Below are 22,645 nucleotides of genomic sequence, written 5' to 3' on the forward strand. Positions count from 1 at the left end.
GTTTATGCGATGAAATGGTTAAAAAGTTGTTTTCTAGACTTTGAACGGATTAAGATTTTTTACATTGATTTTAATGGAAAGTGCTGTTTCGGTATTTGAACAATATACAGTAAAGTCTCGTTATATCGATATTCAAGGGAGTCCGAAAAAATATCGATATAACCGGGACTATCGATATATCCGATCCTGCGCCGAACTGCATTAAACAAAAGCCGCCAAAAGAGGGCAGCCAAGCGCCATATAAGAAACGGAGCTGGCCATTAGCTCCCTTTTTTTTGGGTGAGAGATGTTCCCCCAATGTTGCCTCAAAATGGCACATATAATTCTTTAATGATTGTAAACATGTATGCTTTAATCTTCAGAACTACAGTGTATTTGAAACATATTCATAACTGGATGTGTAACAAGAAAGCATATTATCCGAATCTGAAGCCATTGTTTGGATTCACAAGCAATGCAAGACGTCTTGGCGTGAAGTCATTTTTATTTGCATTTGAATAAAAAGTGACATCGGCTGTCCTTTAATACACAGTATGGAATGTTAATAATTTTCAAAATCATCGCGCTTCAGCAGACAAAACAAGAAACATTGTTTGTGTAAGCTCTCAGTCGTACAGGAGTGGTCCATCGATGAGAAGGTTTCTTCAGCCGTCATCTGTACAAAAGTGAAGGTTTCGGACGTTTCGCCTCCTATCCAAGAGGCTTCGTCAGCGAACTAAAGTCTGACTGGTCGTATCGGCCCCATTTATATATCCCTAATGTCCAGACATGGTGGCGCCGGACACAGCTATGATAGGTCCCTACTCTCAGGTTGGGAGGGGCGGGGGACCCCTCCCTGTGGCCCCACTGATTGTTCCTACATTCCTGACTAATGATTGGCCTATTACCCCCACTGCCCCCGGTATCACCTCATCAGCATAACGACCCTCATCAGCATTGCGAAAGTTGCCTAACCTGTTTTGCCTAAGCAGGCTATTGTATGAACGATCCAAATTGAACCTCACCCCACCAGAACGATTTAATGAAGGATTTTGTTGTTTTATAAGAATCACTTCTTTTACGATGGTTTGAAAGGGGCGTAAAAGAAGCGATTCAGAGTCAGACTTTAGTTCGCTGATGAAGCCTCTTGGATAGGAGGCGAAACGTCCGAAACCTTCACTTTTGTACAGATGACGGCTGAAGAAACCTTCTCATCGAAGAAACATTGTTGCAAAAAACAATTGCATTCATATACAGTACAGTGGGCATGTACATAACACAACAGGGAAACTGCAACGCTTACATCTTACTGTATTATGTATACAATTTAAAAAAGTCATCAATCTTCTTCTGCTTCCCATTTTTACCTTTTAACACAAACACTTCAATCTCGTCTGCTACACACGAGCTAGCGTCTGAAAATGGCTATGCTACACGGGTGCTGGGCACGTAACCAAGTCACCTGACCAAGTCGAACAATGGCGCGACTGATGGCGTGACACGTAACCAAGACACGTGACCAAGTTGACCAATGGCGCGACCGATGGTGTGTCACGTGACAAAGTCACACGGCCAAGTCGACCAATAGCGCGACCGATGGCGGCTCATGTGACCAAGTCGACCAATGGCGCGACCGATGGCGGCTCATGTAACAAGACACGTGACCAAGTTGACCAATGGCGCGACAGATATATCGATATAAATAACAAAAATGGCCGGCGGGGGATGAAAAGGAGCACCGTAATAACCGGATTATCGTAATAACCGGGTATCGTACTAAACGGTACTAATTATACATAAAAAGACGAGAAATGTGCAAGGGAAATGAAAATAGTATCGTAATAAGCGGTACTATCGATATAACCGATATCGATATAACGAGACTTTACTGTATATATATATATATATATATATATATATATATATATATATATATATATATATATATATATATATATATATATATATACACCTTGGGAGGTGTTTCCCATTTTGACTTGGGGTTTCCAGTCCATACTCCGCACAGATGTTCCGGTAGACTGTGCCAGCCACCTGGTTATGGCGCTCCATGTAGGTCGTCATATATATATATATATATATATATATATATATATATATATATATATATATATATATATATATATACACTGCAGGGTGTAAGATGCTGGCAGGGAAAGCCTACATGGAGCGCCATAACCAGGTGGCTGGCATAGTCTACCGGAACATCTGTGCGGAGTATGGACTGGAAACCCCAAGTCAAAATGGGAAACACCTCCCAAGGTGGTGGAGAATGGCCGAGCAAAGATCCTGTGGGACTTCCAGATACAGACTGACAAGATGGTAATGGCAAACCAACCAGATATCCTGGTCATAGATAAAGGGGAAAGGAAGGCCGTTGTTGTGGATGTAGCGGTCCCGAGTGATGGAAACATCAGAAAGAAGGAACATCAGAATCAGATTCTGAGAAACTCGAGAAATACCAAGGGCTCAGAGAGGAGCTGGAGAGAGCCTGGAAGGTAAAGGTGACAGTCGGGGCAGTGACCCCCAAACTCGACGAGTGGTTGCAACAGATCCCGGGAACAACATCGGATATCTCGGTCCAGAAAAGCGCAGTGCTGGGAACAGCACGGATACTGCGCAGAACCCTCAAGCTTCCTGGCCTCTAGTAGAGGACCCGAGCTGAAATGGGGGACATACACCATAGTCTGGTGTCATGGGTGAGACGAGGATTTTTATATATATATATATATATATATATATATATATATATATATATATATATATATATATATATATATATATATATATATATATATATATATATATATATATATATATATATATATATATATATATATATATATATATATATATATATATATAAAATCCTCGTCTCACCCACCATGGGTGGTGTCTGTCCCCATTTCAGCTCGGGTCCTCTACCAGAGGCCAGGAAGCTTGAGGGTTCTGCGCAGTATCCGTGCTGTTCCCAGCACTGCGCTTTTCTGGACCGAGATATCCGATGTTGTTCCCGGGATCTGTTGCAACCACTCGTCGAGTTTGGGGGTCACTGCCCCAAGTGCTCCGACCACCACAGGCACGACTGTCACCTTTACGTTCCAGGCTCTCTCCAGCTCCTCTCTGAGCCCTTGGTATTTCTCGATTTTCTCATGTTCCTTCTTTCTGATGTTCCCATCACTCGGGACCGCTACATCCACGACAACGGCTTTCCTTTCCCCTTTATCTATGACCACGATATCTGGTTGGTTGGCCATTATCATCTTGTCAGTCTGTATCTGGAAGTCCCACAGGATTTTTGCTCGGTCATTCTCCACCACCTTGGGAGGTGTTTCCCATTTTGACCTTGGGGTTTCCAGTCCATACTTCGCACAGATGTTTCGGTAGACTATGCCAGCCACCTGGTTATGGCGCTCCATGTAGGCTTTCCCTGCCAGCATCTTACACCCTGCAGTTACGTGTTGGATTGTCTCAGGTGCCTCTTTGCACAACCTACACCTTGGGTCTTGTCTGGTGTGGTATATCCTTGCCTCTATGGCTCTGGTGTTCAGGGCCTGTTCTTGGGCAGCCAGGATGAGTGCCTCTGTGCTGTCCTTTAGGCCAGCCCTCTCTAGCCACTGATAGGACTTCTTGAGATCAGCCACTTCTGCTATGGTTCGGTGGTACATCCCGTGTAGGGGCTTTTCCTCCCATGATTGTCCCTCTTCCAGCACCTCATCCTCTGTTCCCCATTGACTGAGACATTCTCTGAGTACATCATCCGTTGGAGCCTTCTCTTTGATGTATTCATGGAGCTTGGATGTTTCATCCTGGACAGTGGCTCTCACACTCACTAGTCCCCGGCCTCCTTCCTTACGGCTTGTGTACCGTCTCAGGGTGCTGGACTTGGGATGGAACCCTCCGTGCATGGTGAGGAGTTTTCGGGTCTTAACATCTGTGGTCTGAATCTCTTCCTTTGGCCACCTTATTATTCCTGCAGGGTATCTGATCACTGGCAGGGCATAGCTGTTTATTGCCCGGGTCTTGTTCTTGCCATTGAGCTGGCTTCTGAGGACTTGCCTCACCCGCTGGAGGTATTTGGTCGTAGCCGCTTTCCTTGTTGCTAATTCGAGGTTGCCATTGGCCTGTGGTATACCGAGGTACTTGTAGCTGTTTTCAATGTCTGCTATTGTTCCTTCAGGGAGTGAGACCCCTTCAGTGTGAACTACCTTGCCCCTCTTAGTCACCATCCGACTACATTTCTCCAGCCCGAATGACATTCCGATATCACTGCTGTAGATCCTGGTTGTGTGGATCAGGGAGTCTATGTCCCTTTCGCTCTTAGCATACAGCTTGATGTCATCCATGTAGAGGAGGTGACTGATCGTAGCTCCATTTCTGAGGCGGTATCCATAGCCTGTCTTGGCGATTATCTGGCTGAGGGGGTTCAGTCCTATGCAGAACAGCAGTGGGGAGAGTGCATCACCTTGGTATATGCCACATTTGATGGACACTTGCGTTAGTGGCTTGCCATTGGCTTCAAGTGTGGTTTTCCACATCCTCATCGAGTTTGCAACGAAGGCTCTCAGGGTCCTGTTGACCTTATACAACTCCAAGCATTCATTGATCCATGTGTGTGGCATCGAGTCATATGCTTTCTTGTAATCAATCCAGGCTGTGCACAGGTTGGTATGTCGGGACCTGCAGTCTTGAGCGACTGTTCTGTCAACCAGCAGCTGATGTTTGGCACCTCTAGTATCTCTACTAATGCCTTTCTGTGCTTTGCTCATGTATTGATCCATGTGTCCACTTATCTTAGCCGCAATGATGCCTGACATGAGCTTCCATGTTGTGGAGAGACAGGTTATTGGCCGATAGTTGGAAGGAACTGCACCCTTTGAGGAATCCTTCATGATCAGGATTGTTCGCCCTTCGGTTAGCCATCCTGGGTGAGTTCCATCCATCAGCAGCTGGTTCATTTGTGCTGCTAGGCGCTCGTGGAGAGCTGTGAGTTTCTTTAGCCAGTAGGTGTGGACCATATCCGGGCCTGGTGCCGTCCAGTTTTTCATACCTGAGACTCTTCCTTGTATATCTGCCGCTGTGATGGTAACTGGGTTCTGTTCAGGGAGGTTGCTGTGCCCCTCTTTCAGAGTCACCAGCCATTGTGCACTGCTGTTATGTGCGACCTCCTTCTCCCATATGCCTTTCCAGTATCTTTCAGTTTCCAGCCTTGGAGGGTCTGCTCTGCTGTTAGAACCCTGCCACTGAGCGTACACTTTCGCAGGTTGTTTTGCGAACAGCCTGTTTATTCTTCTGGCCTCATTCTCTTTCGTGTACCTCTTTAGGCGACTGGCCAAGGCCTGGAGCCTTTGTTTGGCAGTTTCGAGTGCTTCAGGTATGGTTATCTGCATGTACCTCTTGGGTATTGGCCTTTTATTCACACCTCTCTGGGTCTCCATCAATTGACTCACATCTTTCCGAGCCGCCTTGATCTTGGCCTCCAACCGTCTTTTCCATGGTGGGTAATGAATCTCGTGGCTCTCATGGTTGCTCTTGTAGCCAAGCATGTCTAGGATCACTGATGCTGAGGTGTATATCAGCTCATTGGTTTCCGTGATCGTTCCGGTCGAGATCGTTCTCAGTGCTGCATTCACAGTTTCCATGAGACTTTCAGGTGGTACTTCACATAGCCGTTGTAATCGGTGCCTTCGTTGCCCAGTTTTCATTCTTGCCATGATCTTATCTCTCAGGTCATTTGCTGCCTCGTTCAGCATTTCATTTATTGGGGCTGGCTTCCCAATCTCATTATTCATTGGGGCTTGCCTCCCAATCTCTGGTTGAACCTCTTCCTGTGATGTGGCAGCCTGGGGCCCTTCACCTCGGAATTTGTGTTATACCTCATCAATCTCAAGTTGTGATAGCACTTGCCGTTTGTGGATATTGGAACACTGAGCTACTAGTTGTTTCGTGGTCAACCGTGACTGTGGGTTTCGAAGTAACCATTCAGCCCCCATTCTCCGCATGTAACCCCTCTGACTAGGGTTGCTTGAGTAGTAGCATTCCAACAGAGCCATGTTATCGCATCTCGTCCGTCTCCGCTTTGTTCCAGTAGCCCATTTTTCATCAGGGTGCTCTGGTTCCCCAGCACCTGACGCAGACCTTGTTTGGCCGGGCGACGTCTGAGCCGGCATGTCATTCCATTTATTGTCTCTCATCATTGTATGAGGTAGGCATTAGCGTGAAGGGTCTTGCCCAAGGACCCACACTGGATGATGTCATTGTGCTCATTTTCTCTGCCACAAGTGGGATTCGAACCATATATATATATATATATATATATATATATATATATATATATATATATATATATATATATATATATATATATATATATATGAGTTTTGAAAGACGCTTATAGAGAGAAATGAAATATTATTTTTTTGGTCATTTAGACAGTTTGAAATTTCAGTGCCACATATGCATCACATAATTCACAATTGTGTTATTTTTCATGCATTCAGCCTCTCTTTACCGCTGGAATTTAAGGTATAATTCAGTTTTATAATGAGCTGTGTTTCACAGTGATTCGGATCAGACGGTTTCACAGGCAATTAAAATCTGCGCTATAGTTTTTTGTCAGCCCGTGAGAAGGTGAGAAGATGATGCAGAGGATGCCTGATAGGATCCGTAAACAATGCCAAAGTTGTAAATTACGCAAGTCTTGATAGAAAAATGGGAAGCAGGATGCAGGGTCATGTTTCGTCAGGGGTAATCTCCTTTGCTGCAGCTAAGCTTGTGGGAGCACCAAATTCAGGCTTGAATGCAATCAAACATGCCATTACTCAAAGTAATAGCATACATTGCCCAACACTTCATCACATAAACTAAAGCGCAACAGAAAGTTGAGAAGTACAGATCATTGAGATGTTGAATTGAAAGCAGCTTCACGGACACAAGAATTTCACCAAGTGCTAATACAGATTGACATAATGATATATATTTTTTTCTTTTCGCCAGCACATTGTTATTAAAGCATGTAAAGAAAACTGCAGTACATTAGACAGCAAATTCCCCCCCAAAAAGTCATTGTCTTAAGACAGGAACTTTAAAAAATCATCTGTAGCTACACACATGCATTTTCAGTGTTGAGCTCTGTGGTGGGATTGTGCCCGTGAAGGGGGCACAATCTTTGGAGTTTCTTTAATGGTCTTTATGAAAGATTTAACATATGGCCTGGTAGAAAAGTACTGTTGTGAACAAATATACAGTGTAATGGGTATGTATGTGGGTGGAACAATAAAATAAAAAAAGGAAAAGACACCACAAAAAAGCTGCTGTTTTAGTTTCACACATGGCTCAAAAAGCAAAAGGGAGTGTCAAACGTAATGACTTTTCCGTAACTCGGCGGTTGTGAAAATAGAATTGTTCTTTTTTTGAATCTTGATCTCATCTGGACTTCAACTTGAACTCAGACACCATGGACTCAGACTTGACTTGAATTTGGACATTTGTCTTGTTGTTTTGAGAGCATGCCGCTAATAACGGTAATGTGTGTTGCTCAATTTTGCAACATACTGTAAGTATTGTAAATCATTGGTTACTGTAGTTTCAAACTGCTGAAATAGACCACACGGGTCATAATAACTTGCTTCAGCTCCTCACTTTTTTTCCCCCTTCCCCAAGTCTTGGTGGCTCATTTCGTATCAGTATGACCACGACTCACACACTTTGCATCAAACCATTGCTCTATAAATAAGCCTTCCCATACACCAATGTCTCTCTCCAGGGGGGTCATTAATTTGCCTGTGTCAGTGGTATGCTGCACAAAAAGTCCATCAAACCTTGGAGACCGCTTACCTTCAAGGCTTCACTTGCTATGGTGCGAGAAGTGTATATTCTCATTCTCCTTAGAAAGAGGTCACCTAAGTAATTGCTCTAAAATGTTTTTTTGCTGCTCATATTTTTGTTCCATACAAAAGGAACATGTTCCAAAATAACATGGTTAATATTTTGAAACGATGGCAACCTCTTTGTTTTTTCAAGGGCCATACTCCAGCTCAGGTGCGTATTAAAAAAAAAATCCATCTCAAATAAGTCCAGTCTTGATGGTTTATAAAATATTCCTTCTCATTCATTTCCTCCAAATGTGATAAGACATTTGAGGCAGAGAAGGTGGAAGACTGAATGTTTTCCAGTGGAGATAACACATTTTCCAGATAAGTTATACCGCCTGTGACTTCGATAACCCAAAGATGTTTTGCGCATGCTTGTTCATTCACTCAATGCTTCTGAATGAGTATTTGTCAGTGGACCACGTTTGGAGGTTAACCCTTTGACCTGCATAATCTTATATATATTCTGTTTTGCTCCATTGCGGCATGGAGCCTGTGAGTTTTTCTTTTTAATGAACTGTCTTGAAAGGGTTGTGGGATTTGTTGCCGTGCAACACTTCGGTCCATATTATTGTCATCTCATTTTCCCTACCGCTTATTCCTCATTAGGGTCGCGGGGGTTGCTGGAGCCTATCTCAGCTGTCTTCGGGCACGAGGCGGGGGACAGCCTGAATTGGTTGCCAGCCAATCGCAGGGCACACAAAGACGTACAACAGTCACTCTCACACTCACACCTAGGGACAATTTGGAGTGGATGCATGTTTTTGGAGTGTGGGGGGAAACCGGAGGACCCAGAGAAAACCCACGCGGGTCCGGGGAGAACATGCAAACTCCACACAGGGAGGCCGGACCGAGACGCGAACCGGCGACCTCTGCACTGTGAAGCCGGTGTGCTAACCACTCGACTACCGGGCCGCCTGGTACATATTATTTATGAAGACAAATCATTTGACGACTTTCAAATTCAAATAAAAGTAACCATTAAACATTTTCGCCAAAGCGTTGTGCAAATAAACCGAAGTGTATGAGCATTACTTTGATCCATTTAACTGGATCTACTGGTTCATTAAGTTCATTCAACGCTAGGTTAAAGAAACCTCGAGAGTAAATATAAATATTTCATGCACTGTGTCAATTTGCCATCATATGAAACTCCACTATGCAATTTAAAAGAAACCGAGATCTGAATAGAATATTGTTTCTTTGGCAGAAAGACGTTTTGAATATACCGTACATTTGCAGGTGAATTAGTGTGACATTAGAGAATACACATTGCCCGCATTAGCATGCGGGCACGTATGAGCACGTACTGGCACACACACCCATGCAAAAGCACCCACCCACGGATGTCATGATGAGCAACAGCCACAAGGGCCCCTACCATGAAGAAAACGGCAAAATAAAGTACATACAAGAGTTTGTGAAAAGGAAATCACTGACTACCTGAGTGGGAGACATGACAATGAGACAAGGGAGGCAGCATGTTAAATGCATGAACATCACTATCGTAGCTGATACTCTTAGAACTCTTAGAATGCTTCTACTGCTGCTGTATTTACCCATTCTTTGCCAGTGCTTTCTTCGCATTACTGATGAAACAAAATAAATGATATGTCTGTGTAAGCTCTCAGTCGTACAGGAGTGGTCCATCGATGAAAAGGTTTCTTCAGCCGTCATCTGTACTTCTTTGAAGGTGTCGGACGTTTCACTTCTTATCCAAGAAACTTCGTCAGCAAACTAAAGTCTTACTGGTGGTTTAGGACCTATATATATATATATCCCTACTGTCCAGACATGGCTTCTAAGAAGTACAGATGACGACTGAAGAAACAATTTCATCAATGAAAAAATAAATGATAATAATAATAAAAAGATACATCACCAAAGCACCGAAAGTCAAACTGATAGGATGCAGTGGATGCAAACAAAACAAATACACAAACTTTTAACAACAATTTGTAGATATTTGGACACTGCTCTTGCAAAATCAAAACTCATTGCATTTGCACGGCAGAACAAACGCAGTTAAAGGAGAAGGACAATGCTCAGAGTGTTTTAACCTACAGACGTATACTGTACATTAATATTTGATACGATCAAGAGAGGAAACATAGTGCCCAGTCTTGCCCTGTCTGTGATATTTAACTTTAACCTTAAACCTGCAACAAAAAAATGTAGTGTGTTTGTTCAGTGTTTTTAAAATGAGCCTTCACAAAGAGGAGCAATTTAATTTGAACTGAATCACATTATTTTCCGAATTTCAGTTCATTCTTCTGATGTTAGAGTACATCAAAGTGACTTAGACTTTTTGCTCTTTATCACTTTGACAACAAGACCATATATTTCTTTTGGCTATGGTCTACATTCTATCTTGTTCTAGTTTTTCAGGTGTGAAACAAAACAACTTAAACATGATCGCAAATGTGTCCTCCATTTGTTCTTTGCTATTCCCTTTCTTTTCAATGAATCGATTTCCTCCAAGATGAAGACGGTTCATTGAGATTTATTACTCACTTTCTTCTTGATCAGAAAGGTGGATTAAATGCCAAAGAAATAATCATGTGAAACTATGCTATGACGTCTATCTATAAGGTATATTTGAAAAGAAATGGGTATTAGTAAATATGCTCATGGGTACTATGTTTCGTTTCCTTAAGAAGCAAATTCTAATACAGTAAACATGTCAACAAAGGCAGACTTACCACTAGACTACTACGTGCGTCAGTTCAGGATTTCAAGGGGCTCATCAAATGTCGGAATGAAAACGAACTTCAAAGGTGTCATTCATATCTTTCTTCTACCTTTTGCCCCAAAAGAGCTGGGATTGGCTCCAGCACACCGTTGACCCTTGTAAGGAAACGCAGTCCAGAAAATGGATGGATAAGTGGATGAATAATGCATGATATTGCTGTCTACTCAATTGGTATACTGTACTTTAAAAAAGCCACACTGTAATAGCCAGATGATTATGATGTGAGACAAATGATTTGGTTGATTTAGATGAAAGGTGTTATAGCGGGAATGAGTTTGCCTCAGGTCAGACGGTTTACCCAGGAAAAAGTGATTGACCATGAACTCATTATTTTTAATTAGCTCAAGCCACTCTGGTCATTATCTGCCATTTTACACTAAAGCAGTGCTGTCTTGTCGACAAACATTTGTGCCTGCTGACAGTTTTTAGAGCTATTGCAAAAAAAAGGAATTACAGTTTTTTCTTTAGTTTATGCTTTTATTGTTTAAGTTCTAAATCAATTAGATAACAATGAATCACACATAATTATTAAACTTAGTCCCAAAAAAACACTTTAGCAAATTGGACTCTGTGAACCACTGACACCGTTATCTACAAACGATAAATAACTCAAGTACTGTATATCTCACATAGCATCAAAGACGTGTGCTGAATCGGTTCCCAAAATAAGTATTGATGAGAAGGTTTCTTCAGCCGTCATCTGTACTTTTTGAAAGTGTCGGACGTTTCGCCTCCTATCTAAGAGGCTTCGTCAGCGAACTAAAGTCTGACTGGTCGTATCGGCCCTATTTATATATCCCTAATGTCCAGATTTGGCGGCGCCGGACACAGCTATGAAAGGTCCCTACTCTTAGGTCGGGGGGAGCAGAGGACCACTCCCTGTGGCCCCACTGATTGTTCCTACATTCCTGACTAACGACTGGCCTATTTGCCCCACTCCCACCGGTATCACCTCATCAGCATTACGAATGTTGCCTAACCTGTTTTGCTTAAGCAGGTTATTGTAGTAGGGACCTATCATAGCTGTGTCCGGCGTCGCCATGTCTGGACATTAGAGATATATAAATAGGGCCGATACGACCAGTCAGACTTTAGTTCGCTGACGAAGCCTCTTGGATAGGAGACGAAACGTCCGACACCTTCAAAAAGTACAGATGACGACTGAAGAAACCTTCTCATCGATGGACCACTCCTGTACGACTGAGAGCTTACACAGACAAAATAAGTATTCCATTAATATACTACTGTCCTGCAGAGAATGTCATGTCACATCGTTTGATTCATGTTTTTTGAACCTTCAAGGAATTGAACATATGCCTGGGTAATGGGCTGAGGTCAAAGCAGGCATGAATAGAAAACACGGTTCAAAACAAAATGTATCCTTTCATCTCACAAACGCTACCGAAGAACCTCAAGCATGCAACCTGCAATTCTCTTAAACTGAGGTGTTTTCCATTGCAATGAATGGAAACGCAATTAATCTGTTCCATAAAAATAGATATGGTATATACAAACAAGGGAAAAAAACCTTATATGTATTAAAAAGCATCATCATAATATCTTACTTCTGAACTTCAACAAAGTAGGGGAAACGTGTAAGTGAGTTTAAGATGTTCATGTGTCCTGCTACACAAATATTATTGATTTCCATTCTCCATTCATGCCAATGTCTTTTAGTTAAAGTCACACCTTACTGTGGTCGTTTGTCGACACACTTTGGGTGTTGAACTACACTGATCGTTCCATTTCCGATGAGATCATTAATCACAGTTGTCATTGCCAAAATTACTGCTTATCACTGTTTAACAAGCGCAATTAACAGCACTGCTAAAAGTGCCAAGGCCCATCAAACATTTAATTCTACCCCATCATATTATGAATTGTTTAAATGTCAAACAGATGAATATACGACCAATTTGTGAAAGAAATGTTACGATGAAAGAGGAGATTTAATTTTAAAAACAGGGAAAATAAATCATTATATATTACAGCCAGCCTGTTCTCCGACTGCCCCAGAGAGAGAACGATATATTCAAAACCCCGCAATGCAAAAACCAGACTGCTGTTTACAGTGTGTGTACGTGTGTGTGTGTGTGTCCATGTACAGCGGAATAAATGAACAGTGACAAAAACAGTCGTGTTTACACGTCTGAGCCTCATATCACATGGAGATACTTCATGACTGAAAAACTTTTAATTCAGTTCTTGGGCACGGAACTGGGAAAGTCATGCGAATGTTTGCTATCTAATCAGTGGTTCCCATTTTAGGCGGAAAAGCCTTGCCAGGTGAGATCATTTCAAAATGCACGTAATTATTTGCATGTGAAAGAGGTCCTGATTGACATACATCAAATGAAAAAAGTCCAATGTGGCGTAATTAACAGGTGCCAACTTCAGAATCCAACTTGGATTCTCGATACAGTAATCGAACGAGCTTCACAGAAATAGTAACATGATGTATAATTTAACTCGTACAGGTTGTGTTGCTACTCACATCACATGATTGGTGTTTCTCTGGCTACATTGTTTTTACTTGGAACAGGCAGACAAAACAACACTGCACTGTTCCATTAATGAACTGCTAAAATAAAATACAAGGAAGCACCGCACACAAAGTTACAGTCTTTATCCGATTATCCTTACAGGGATCGTGGGTGTGCTGGAGCCTATCCCAGCTGTCTTTGAGCCGCAAGCGGGGTGAAGCCTAAATTTGTTGCCAGCCATCGCAGGGTGTTCCATGCATGCATTTGGAATGTGGGGGAAACTGGATGACCGTGATAAACCACATGCACTGAGGGAGAGAATATGAAAACTCAACATAGGAAGGGGCGGACTGGTAGTCAAGTGGTTAGGACATTGACTATGTGGACTATGCATGTTCTCCCCGGACCTGCGTGGTTTATTTCTGGGTCTTCCGGTTTCCTCCCACACTCCAAAAACATGCATGGCAGGTTGATTGAACACTCCAAATTGTCCTTATATGTTGGTGTGAGCGCGGGTGGTTGTTTGCTTCTATATGACCTGCGATTGACTAGCCATATGTCCAAAGTGTCCCACATACGCTGATTGCCCAAAGACGGCTGGGATAGGCCCCACAACCCCCATGACCCCAGTGAGGATAAAGCGATTTGGAAAATGAATGGATAGATTAACATAGGAAGGCCAGAACCGGATTTGAACCGTACACCTCTGCACTGTGGCTAGCGTGCTAATCTATCGACCACTGTTCTGCCCTGGAGAACATCAAGGACATATAAAGGTGGGAGGTGCATATTTTTGTCCAAGGTCTTGTTGAAATGTTAGCAATGAACACATGAGGTTGAAAATAGAGACCAAGACCTGCTAGATAGACAAACAAAAAATAAATCTTCACATTTTGATCATGGTTAAAAATAATTTTGAATCTCAGTCCTGAAGATATGTATATTCAAATTAAACAGAGGATCATTTTTTCTTCAGGAAAACTTCTCCAGATGTAATTACACGAGAAGGCTGGATCGACGAACTGTATTCATTTCTAACTTTCGCTTCCTGCTTCAAGTCTAATAACCTCAATTCATTATCACTCTCTTATACTACCCAAAGAGCTGGGTTGATTTCGATGTTTTTAATACTCTTTAGAATGTGTTACCACTGTCAATGTGATTTTTATGTTGGATGATAATTAAAAAATAGAGTTGAAAGCCTTTTATTTAAATGTAAATGTAGTTCAACAACTTAATCATGACTTGGTTCTCTCTTTGAATTTTTGCGGCCGTACTGTCACATATATGTTGCCATGACATGTCCCAATATATATATATATATATATATATATATATATATATATATATATATATATATATATATATATATATATATATATATATATATATATATATATATATATATATATATATATATATATATATATATATATATATATATATATATACTGTGATTGGCTGGCAACCAATTCAGGGTGTCCCCGCCTCGTGCCCGAAGACAGCTGAGATAGGCTTCAGCAACCCCCGCGACCCTAATGAGGAATAAGCGGTACGGAAAATTATATATATATATATCAGACAACTTCAACTTGGTCACGTGTCTTGGTTACGTGTCACGCCATCAGTCGCGCCATTGGTCGACTTGGTCAGGTGACTTGGTTACGTGCCCAGCACCCGTGTAGCAGAGCCATTTTCATTTTCAGACGCTAGCTCGTGTGTAGCAGACGAGATTGAAGTGTTTGTGTTAAAAGGTAAAAATGGGAAGCAGAAGAAGATTGATGACTTTTTTAAATTGTATACATAATACAGTAAGATGTAAGTGTTGCAGTTTCCCTGTTGTGTTATGTACATGCCCACTGTACTGTATATGAATGCAATTGTTTTTTGCAACAATGTTTCTTGTTTTGTCTGCTGAAGCGCGATGATTTTGAAAATTATTAACATTCCATACTGTGTATTAAAGGACAGCCGATGTCACTTTTTATTCAAATGCAAATAAAAATGACTTCACGCCAAGACGTCTTGCATTGCTTGTGAATCCAAACAATGGCTTCAGATTCGGATAATATGTTTTCTTGTTACACATCCAGTTATGAATATGTTTCAAATACACTGTAGTTCTGAAGATTAAAGCATACATGTTTACAATCAAAGAATTATATGTGCCATTTTGAGGCAACATTGGGGGAACATCTCACCCAAAAAAAAAGGGAGCTAATGGCCAGCTCCGTTTCTTATATGGCGCTTGGCTGCCCTCTTTTGGCGGCTTTTGTTTAATGCAGTTCGCCGCAGGATCGGATATATCGATAGTCCCGGTTATATCGATATTTTTTCGGACTCCCTTGAATATCGATATAACGAGACTTTACTGTATATATATATATATGTATATATATATATATATATATATATATATATATATATATATATATATATATATATATATATATATATATATATATATATATATATATATATATATGTGGCATCAGATGTAGGTCATTTGTGAATCCAATTTAGATACTTTATCAGTCAGGTCTTTCAACCCACAGTCTAAATCCAGTTTAGGGGACATCGCTGAGAAAAAACTCACTTTTATTGGTAGAAATTATCAGAGTTGAGGAATAAGAGTATAATTACTCACGTTTGCTGTCCTCCGGATAGTCACTAACCGAAAAAAAAAATGCATTCAGTGAAAACGCATAATTCTGTGGGGCCCCCTTTTCATGCTGGTGATCCTGTCACTAGTATACAGTAGTTCATTTTGCACAGTTGAGGCAAAGTCTGGGGCATGCGTGCACTGCCAGAAATTACTTTCTTTATTAGAAGGATTTTCAAGCGCTTAATCTGCCACCGTTGGCATCAGCACCCACGCTAAGCTATAAAGCTTGACAGGCGAAGCAAACGTAAGGCACAGTAGATAAGCTGTAGCCAAACTCCACCTGAAACACGTGTCCGTCAGTATTATAGAAACAATAGGGAATATATATTTGTGGTTTGGATTTTTAGAGTTTATTTCAATTTTAGAGGGGTTCTTGTAGATGCAGTTAAGCCATAGGACCAAGAAATGTCCCTGAAAGAAGCTGGCTATCATCCATGATCATTTTGAATACGATGATGTCTAAGCATTCTTAGCCGTGTAGTATGCTGCAGGAGAGAGGCTTATTGCTACAGACTGAATCCTGCTCCTGCTTACAATATGCAAGAAAAACACAATGTTATCACATTTCCCACTGTTATATACTAACATTGCTTCTGCACAGGAGTGAACTTCAACTTTGTTTATCTCTGTCATGGCTTACGTATTTTTCACAGTACTGTTAGGTGCTAGAAGTCAAGAATATTCTGAAACCCGAGCTCATTAACACCTTCCAAACACTTGAACAACACTTGAATGCATTCTAACAGATTCTGCCTGATCACATCAAAGTCTGCCAAAAAAAAAAAAAACTATTTTCACATGTGAAAATATGTTTTGGGGAGAAAGAACATACATGGATGTATGTTCTTTGGATTTGAACATGCAGGGGTGAAAAGTCAATGCACGATGGCCTGCCGGCCATTCTCTATATTGCTCATTCTCAGGCAATGGGCACTTTCATACAAAATGACCACAGTTATAGCTCCTTCTACCTTCAATACATGGGACAAAAAGATGTGCAGCGACTCGCTTTTCTGGCTGTACACATTCTTCTTTCTACTCAAATCTGTTATGTACACATCCTCATGCCAGATACGCAGTCTGGGCTAAAATTCCTGTCAAATCTGGTCCTATGCGTATGTGGTACACATTCTCCCATGAATTTAAGCACTATTTCTCGTAACACAGCCCAGAGGCTGTTTTAAGTCCAGGATCCTCTCAATAGTAAACAATGTTTTGTAAGTTTTGACTCTTGACTGCTGGTGACGGCCCAACTCATGCAGATGGTTATGTCCCATAACAGTCACAAACACTGACCGAGACTGACCCTCAGGCATAATGTGGCCCAACCACACTACAATGACCGCTGAAAATCAACAAACTGCTTATTTCTACAATAGCTCGTCACAAGTTGGAAGCTTCTTTCAGAAAAGTAATTAATACAGAGAGCAAAAGTCACCAGATTTACAAAGCTGATCAATAAGTGTTGTGTCGACTATTTTAACATTTTAGTTGTGATTAGAATTGGCAAATATTGTTGCCAGCCAGTATTGGAACTTCTACTACATGAAACCCAGACTTTACTTTAGGGGGACATGTTGTGGGTGCTATAACCTTGCACAGCTTCACCACCCGAAAAACAGCTGCAACCCTTTTGTTAGACCACATACTTTAATTGGAAATGCTGATGGAAATACTTGCGATGTTAAAGCATTACTCCTTGGACATCTTGTAAGACTAAACCCATGCAGATCCTTGTATGAAAAGTGCCTAGTTCTGGAGTAAATTTCTGAGGTGTGAAGTTCCTACTGACACGGCTCAAAAGGTTGGTATCTGCTTGCAGACTAAAGACCACACATATTCAACCTTATATGGCCTGCCTCTCAGAGCATCCCAGAGGCATTCACTTCATGAGGCGTAGTGTTTGCACACCAGGTTTCTGCCCGAAACAAGACAGGGAAATATTGTTTAGCAGAAGTTTGACGGCCAAAGACAACAGAGGCATCAGATCAGAATGCCCACTCTGCTCCTCAGATGAAAAGAAGATAACAATTATGTGTGTCGTTTACAATTTTTGTACTCTGATCACAGTGTCTTCATTCTTTTAACATCCGGCCTGAATACAGCATCGCTATTTGACAGTAGAACGTAATGCAGTGACTCAGTGTTCATTCCACATCACGTGGAGGGTAAAATGATTACTCAATTTTCATGAAACTTGGATGAAAAATGAGTAAAAAAATTCAAGATGAATCCTTCTGTTTGACTTTATTGTGAACAGGATGAGTCACCTGAGTGACATTCTTCAAATGTGTGTAACTCAAGAATGAACCGATGTGATGCGTGCAGTCAAAAGCTCCCCTCACACACATTGCATATTCACAATGACAAGGTGATGTTTTATTGTCAAACGCAGGCACAATTCATTCTATTTCTGCAATATATTTATTTTGCATGAACTTCTGACCTGAGGTGGTTAGTTGTCACCCCCAACGGTTCAAACACATAATTTGTTTTTCAGTTCTTATGCGATTCACCCATTTTTCACAGATACCATTGCAGAGTGTTGAAACTGTGCTTGCTCTCTTTGACGATATCATGATAATTGTTTCCGTCTATTGTCTTTCATTGCAAAAGTGTTGGTTTGGGCAATATGTAAACGGTATGTACTGTAATTTTACTCATGATACTCATTTTACTCTAAATACCACCATAACTAATACACATGGGCTTTTGTCGCATTACACCTGTATAAATGCATCATCCAGCATGACTATATAGCTCAAGAGTAATGAATCTTCACTACCGTTATTTTGCCCTGACAGATCCCGCAGGTGAGCTACGCCTCCACAGCTCCAGAGCTGAGTGACAACACGCGTTACGACTTCTTCTCTCGGGTAGTGCCCCCTGACACCTATCAGGCTCAGGCCATGGTGGACATTGTCAAAGCTATGAGTTGGAACTATGTCTCCACTGTGGCCTCCGAAGGAAACTACGGAGAAAGTGGTGTGGATGCGTTCATTCAAAAGTCTCGAGAGGACGGTGAGTCTCTTTTTCGATCTCTTGCAAAAACATTCCATCTACTGTGGTCAACATCGATTTAATAATAAACTTTCAAGCGCTCTATACACTTGACCGGAGCTCACATGTCATCACTGTTTGCTACTGCAACCATCCGTTTTCTTTATCACTCACTGACAACAGACTCTTCCAAATTTCCCCATTGTGGAACGAATAAAGGTTTTCTGATTCTGATTCTGGACTGTTTGTCAGTCAATCACAAGACACCAACTGGAAAGAGGTAGACAGCTATTCACATTCTCACATTCACAACTTCAGGGAGTGGCAACCGAATCCACACTGCCTGCACAGAAGTCAGGCAGAGGAACCACTACTATATCCTCGATGACCACCGTATACAGTGCTGTAAAATAGTATTTGTCCCTTTGCATATTTATCACAGATAAGTATTTCAATTCTCCAAACAAATTTGAAAATCACAGAAATAATCCAAGGAGATACAAAAAACAGTTTCTCAATGTAAATTAGATTTTTTAGACAAAACAAGTCCAAATGTTGCTCTCACTATGTCAACAAGTACCATATTTTCCAGTGTATAAGGTGCACCCAAAAGCTTTCGTTTTCTTCAAAAGATGACCCTGCGCCTTATACGCACGTATGCCTTATATGTGAAGTAACATTAAGCCGCAGAAGGTTTCGCAACTACTGTCAGCAGCCAACGACTCAATTTTTCTTTGCAGAAGAAGTCGTGCGTGACCCAAGCCTGTAGCGCCTTATAATGTGGTGTGCCTTATACAAGGAAAACTCTTATCTATTTATATATTACATTTGGAAAACATTTGTCATTCTTTTAAGCCTTATACTCCGGTGTGCCTTATATATGGAAAAAGTTAGAAAATACACTATTCATTGTGGGTGCTTGCGCCTGATACTCCAGTGCGCCTTATACACCGGAAAATACAGGAAATTGCCTCCCTTGTAAAGTCACTCACTCAGTAACTGTGACCTATGACAGTTTTGGCGGAGTGGAATTAAATTTCGCAGGCATCACTCACACACTGCATTTTTTGAATCAAGAAATCACAAACATCAAATCTGTCAGACAAAGTAAAGGAGGCTGCGAGACCTCAAGAAACAAATGCAGCATACCACAATCCATCCATCAATCAATCCATCTTCTACCGCTAATCCGGGGTCGGGTCGCGGAGTCAGCAGCTTCAGTAGGGAAGCCCAGACTTCCCGCTCCCCAGCCACTTCTTCTAGCTCGTCCTGGCGGATCCCGAAGCGTTCCCATGCCAGCTGGGAGACATAGTCTCTCCAGCGTGTTCTGCGTCATCCCCGGGGTCTCCTGCCAGTGGGTCATGCTCGGAACACCTCACCAGGGGGGCGTCCTGGGGGCATCCTAATCAAATGCCCGAGCCACCTCATCTGGCTCCTCTCGATGTGGAGGAGAAGCGGCTCGACTTTGAGCCCCTCCCGGATGACCGAGCTTCTCACCTTATCTCTAAAGGAGAGCCCACACACCCTATGGAGAAAGCTCATTTCAGCCGCTTGCATCCGGGATCTCGTTCTTTCAGACACAAACCCATAGCTCGTGACCATAGATGAGGGTCGGGACGTAGATCGACCGGTAGTTGAGAGCTTTGCTTTTTTGGCTCAGCTCCTTCTTCACCACGACAGATCGGTACAAAGTCTGCATCACAGCAGACGCCGCACCGATCCGCCCGTCGTCCTCTCGCTCCCTTACACCATCATTCGTGAACAATACACCCAGATACTTAAACTCCTCCACTTGAGGCAAATTCTCCTCCTCGACCCGGAGATGGCACTCCACCCTTTTCCGACTGAGAACCATTGTCTCAGATTTGGAGGTTCTCATCCCAGCCGCTTTACATTCGGCTGCGAAACGCTCAAGACAGGGTTGGAGAGCTCCACTTGAAGGCCCCAACAGTACCACATCACCTGCAAAAAGCAGAGATGCTATACTGAGGTCACCAAAACAGAAACCTTCAACGATTCGGCTGCGCCTAGAAGTTCGGCCCATAAAGGTTATGAACAGAATCGGTGACAAAGGGCAGCCTTGGCGGAGCCCAACCCTCACTGAAAACGATTCGACTTATTGCCGGCAATGCAAACCAGACTGACATCGGTCGTATCGGGACCGAACGACCCGTATCAGGCGTTCTTGTACTCCATACTCCCGAAGCACCCTCCACAGAACTCCACGAGGGAAACGGTCAAACGCTTTCTCCAAGTCCACAAAGCACATGTAGACTGGTTGGGCGAATTCCCATGCACCCTCGAGGTCCCTGCTAAGGGTGTAGAGCTGGACCACTGTTCCGCGGCCGGGACGAAAACCACACTGTTCCTCCTCAATCTGAGGCTTGATTTTCTGACGGACCCGCCCCTCTACAACCCCTGAATAGACCTTTCCAGGGAGGCTGAGGAGTGTGATCCCTCTGTAGTTGGAACAAGGTAGTTGGGGTAGTGGTCCCCCTTTTTAAAAAGGGGGACCACCACCCCGGTCTGCCAATCCAGAGGCACTCTCCCCGATGACCACGCAATGTTGCGGAGGCGTGTCAGTCAGGACAGCCAAAGCCTTTAGGAACTCCGGTTGGATCTTGCCACCGAGGAGCCACCAAGGAGCTTTTTAACCACCTCGGTGACTTCAGCCACAGAGATCTGAGAGCCCACCTCGGAGTCCCCAGACACTGCTTCCTCCAAGGAAGGCGTATTGGTGGAGTTGAGGAGGTCTTCGAAGTACTCTGCCCACAGGTTCACGACGTCTCGAGTCGAGGTCAGCAGTGCCCCATCCTCACTGTACACAGTGTTAGTGGTGCATTGCTTTCCACTCCTGAGACGCCGGATGATGGACCAGAATTTCCTTGAAGCGGCCCGGAAGTCGGCTTCCATGGCCTCACCGAACTCTTCCCATGCCCGTGTTTTTGCCTCAGCGACCACCGAGGATGTATTCCGTTTGGCGAATCGATACCTGTCAGCTGTCTCAGGGGTCCCACAGGCTATATAGGCCTGGTAGGACTCCTTCAACAGCTTTACGGCTGATTACTACTGGTGTCCACCAGCGAGTACGGGGGTTGCCGCTACGACAGGCACCAACCACCTTACGGCCACAACTCCGATTTGCCGCCTCAGCAAGGGAGGTACGGAACATGGTCCATTCGGACTCAATGTCCTCCACCTCCCCCGGGACATGTGTAAAGTTCTGCCGGAGGTGGGAGTTGAAACTCCTTCTGACAAGGGATTCCGCCAAACGTTCCCAACAAACCCTCACAACACGTTTGGGTCTTCCAGGTCGAACTGGCATCTTCCCACACCAACGGCGCCTACTCACCACCAGGTGGTGATCAGTTGACAGTTCCGCCCCTCTCTTCACTCGAGTGTCCAAAACATGAGGCCGCAAATCCGATGATACAACTATAGAGTCAATCATCGAACTGCGACCAAGGGTGTCCTGGTGCCACGTGCACATATGGATACCTTTATGTTTGAATAAAGTGTTTGTTATAGACAATCCGTGTCGAGCACAGAAGTCCAATAAGAAAACACCACTCCTGTTCTGACCGGGGGGGGGGGGGCATTCCTCCCAATCACGCCCCTCCAGGTCTCACTGTCATTTCCCACATGAGCATTGATATCGCCCAGCAGAACAAGGGAGTCCCCAACGGGAGTACTCTCCAGCACACCCCCTAAGGTCTTCAAAAAGGATGGGTAAACTGAACTGCTGTTTGGTGCATATGCACAGACAACAATCAGAACTCGTCCCGCCACCCGTAGGCGGAGGGAAGCAACCCTTTCGTCTACCGGGGTGAATCCCAACGTACAGGCGGCGAGCCCGGGGGCAATAAGTATGCCGACA

At 43.0% G+C, this 22,645-nt stretch overlaps 1 protein-coding gene across 2 annotated transcripts in view; it reads left to right on the plus strand.

Moving 5' to 3' along the window:
• LOC148903059 (metabotropic glutamate receptor 4-like) overlaps positions 1-22,645 on the plus strand; it is a 141,870-nt gene that overhangs the window by 77,850 nt on the left and 41,375 nt on the right. For both annotated transcript variants that reach the window (XM_088995616.1, XM_088995624.1), the window contains exon 3: positions 18,573-18,789. In XM_088995616.1, the coding sequence (XP_088851742.1) occupies positions 18,573-18,789 (217 nt within the window). The remainder of the gene's footprint in view (positions 1-18,572; positions 18,790-22,645) is intronic.

This window comes from Hippocampus bargibanti, linkage group LG01 (genome assembly GCF_051943395.1).
Source record: "Hippocampus bargibanti isolate YZ-2025 linkage group LG01, ASM5194339v1, whole genome shotgun sequence".
NCBI lineage: Eukaryota > Metazoa > Chordata > Actinopteri > Syngnathiformes > Syngnathidae > Hippocampus > Hippocampus bargibanti.